This window comes from Pteropus vampyrus, unplaced genomic scaffold, assembly GCF_000151845.1.
Source record: "Pteropus vampyrus isolate Shadow unplaced genomic scaffold, Pvam_2.0 Scaffold65, whole genome shotgun sequence".
In the NCBI taxonomy this organism is placed as follows: Eukaryota; Metazoa; Chordata; class Mammalia; order Chiroptera; family Pteropodidae; genus Pteropus; species Pteropus vampyrus.
In genome coordinates this window covers 4,693,585-4,695,705 of record NW_011888846.1, presented here as the reverse complement: position 1 = coordinate 4,695,705, position 2,121 = coordinate 4,693,585, and the positions used below count along the sequence as shown (strand labels likewise).

Here is a 2,121-nt window from a genome sequence, read left to right as displayed (position 1 = left end):
TCATGAGGAGATTGCTTCTCTAAAGAAAGCTAATTTAGAAATGGAAAAGCCTTTACTATTTGGGTGTCTTTCCTATTAAAATAACTAAAAGCCAGCACAGGAGTTCAGAAGGGAGTGTTTGAAACCCCGTGGCATTTCCTGCTCGATGGTGGCAGCGTTAAGCAAGGGCATGTGGCTTTGCGGTCGAGTTGAAGAGCCTGGTAGAGAAGAGGGGGTCTTGGCGGGAGACGTGTGGTGGCCATTCGCGGCAGTCTCAACAGCCCTGCGAGAGCCTGTCCTCCTCAGTCACTCCCATTCCACCTTGACTTGGGCGGTACTTTTCCACTTAGGACAGACGTTGGACAAAATGCAGACGATGGCAGAATTTGTCTTTGAACCCATCAGCCTCCTCCCCTCTGAAATGTTCTGTCTTTCACACTCCCCAGCTGATTGGTGCACTGGGACCCCAGAGAGTCTGGTAGGCTCCTTCCTTTTCCGGTGTCCTCATGAAACTACAGTCCTTATATACATGTGTTTTGACAGGTTTAGAGGCAGGCAGTAATTTAAGACATTTCTAATTGTGGAATTTCTTGCATCTCCAAGATGGTGATGCAGGGTGTTCTCACCTGCTTCTAGATGAGAGTTGCTTCCCCCCACCCCTCCTGACACAAATTCATCTCCAGACACAAATTCTCTTGAGAGACAAAGAAACTGATCCACAGACTCAGGAAGGGCCTTGACGAGCTCAAACTCTGAAGCTTCGTCTTCCGTTTCTTTATTTTCAAAATACACTAGTTTTTCAATAGTTGGTGATTTTTTTTTTTAACGTGGTTAAGATACACGTGAAACATCGCTCTCCTAGATTGTGAAGGACTGTTAGTTAGCTCAGTGTGGCTTCAGTGAACATTTATCACACGTTCACTATCGGGAATACAGAAACGAGTATGGTTTCAAACATTCTGCAGTAGGACCGCGTGCCCCAAACTTGGTGTCAGATAACGTGGTGGTACCTGTTTAACAGTTACGTTCCCCGCAATATTACTTTTAAACTCCTGCACACCATGTGCAAAGGACCTGGGGCGTGCCTCACTTCCTGGATGTGGTGGTCACGGCCCTCTGGTTTCCACAGGGAGGTCAGGCCTGGGCAGATGTATCAGTACCAAGTTCAAGCTGTAGCGGGAGCAGAACTGGGAGAAGCGTCGCCTCCTCTGAGCCACGTCCACGGAGCTCCTTACTGTGGAGATGGGAAGGTGGCAAGGTGAGTACCGTGTGCGTGGGGAGGCGGGAGCCAGGCCCCCTGCCCTGCTCTGACCAGGCAGGCCAGCCTCGAGTTTCAGTTCGACTTGTTTGAAGATGTAGGGCGCAGGGCACCGTGATTCTACTAGTAATAAAATCTGGGGTCTACCTGGTCGTGGTCTTGAGATGTCACTCACATCCCTTCATAGTGAAGGAGGGACCCACTTTTGTTTAGATCTCACCCTAGAGCTGAGATATCGGGGCTGATTCTGTGGGGGGTCCTATTAAGCTTTCAGAGAACAGCTGCGGTTCAGTGAAGGAATTCACAGGGGAGAAAGTTACTCGTCGAATAATGCTACGGGAGGAGGTGAGGATATCTTTTGGGTCAGTGGCCTGTCCTACGCTGCTAACTGACGAAGGTCAGCTTTCTGAGCTTCACTTGCTCGTTGGACCCTGGAAGACCAATGACAATGTAATTTCCAACTGTTCTATAAAATCACCGAGGTAAAGATGGAATCCTTCCCCTGGCTTCTCAACAGGCGTGTTCCTCGTTCTATTGCCCATTTGCGATATCAGCCTAGGGGATTAATTCCTTCTGATTTGCCTGGGACTCTTCCACATTTGGCGCAGAAAACTCCTGTGTCCCAGCAGTCACCCTGCGTTAACCTGTCCTGAATGCTCCTTTAACTTGTCATCTACATAAAGCTCCCTGGGTGTAGGAGCCTGGAAGGCCACTCGCTGTGATTTGTCTTAGATTCTGCATGCTGAGATGGCGGCCTCTTTTTAATTTCCTAGACCAGGTGAAAATATATTGTATCTTGAAGTCCTGATAGGAAGCACGTCTATAGCCTTTCTTAGCATCCCGTCCCATCATCGAGCAATCACTCGACACTGTTCATCTTCTCA

The 2,121-nt window shown here is 48.8% G+C and overlaps 1 protein-coding gene across 1 annotated transcript in view; it reads left to right on the top strand.

Annotated features, from left to right (window-relative positions):
- The window catches only part of PAPPA2 (pappalysin 2), a 226,659-nt gene that overhangs the window by 103,388 nt on the left and 121,150 nt on the right, over positions 1-2,121 (top strand). The window contains exon 7 of the mRNA XM_011361283.2: positions 1,109-1,237. Coding sequence (XP_011359585.1) covers positions 1,109-1,237 — 129 coding nt within the window. The remainder of the gene's footprint in view (positions 1-1,108; positions 1,238-2,121) is intronic.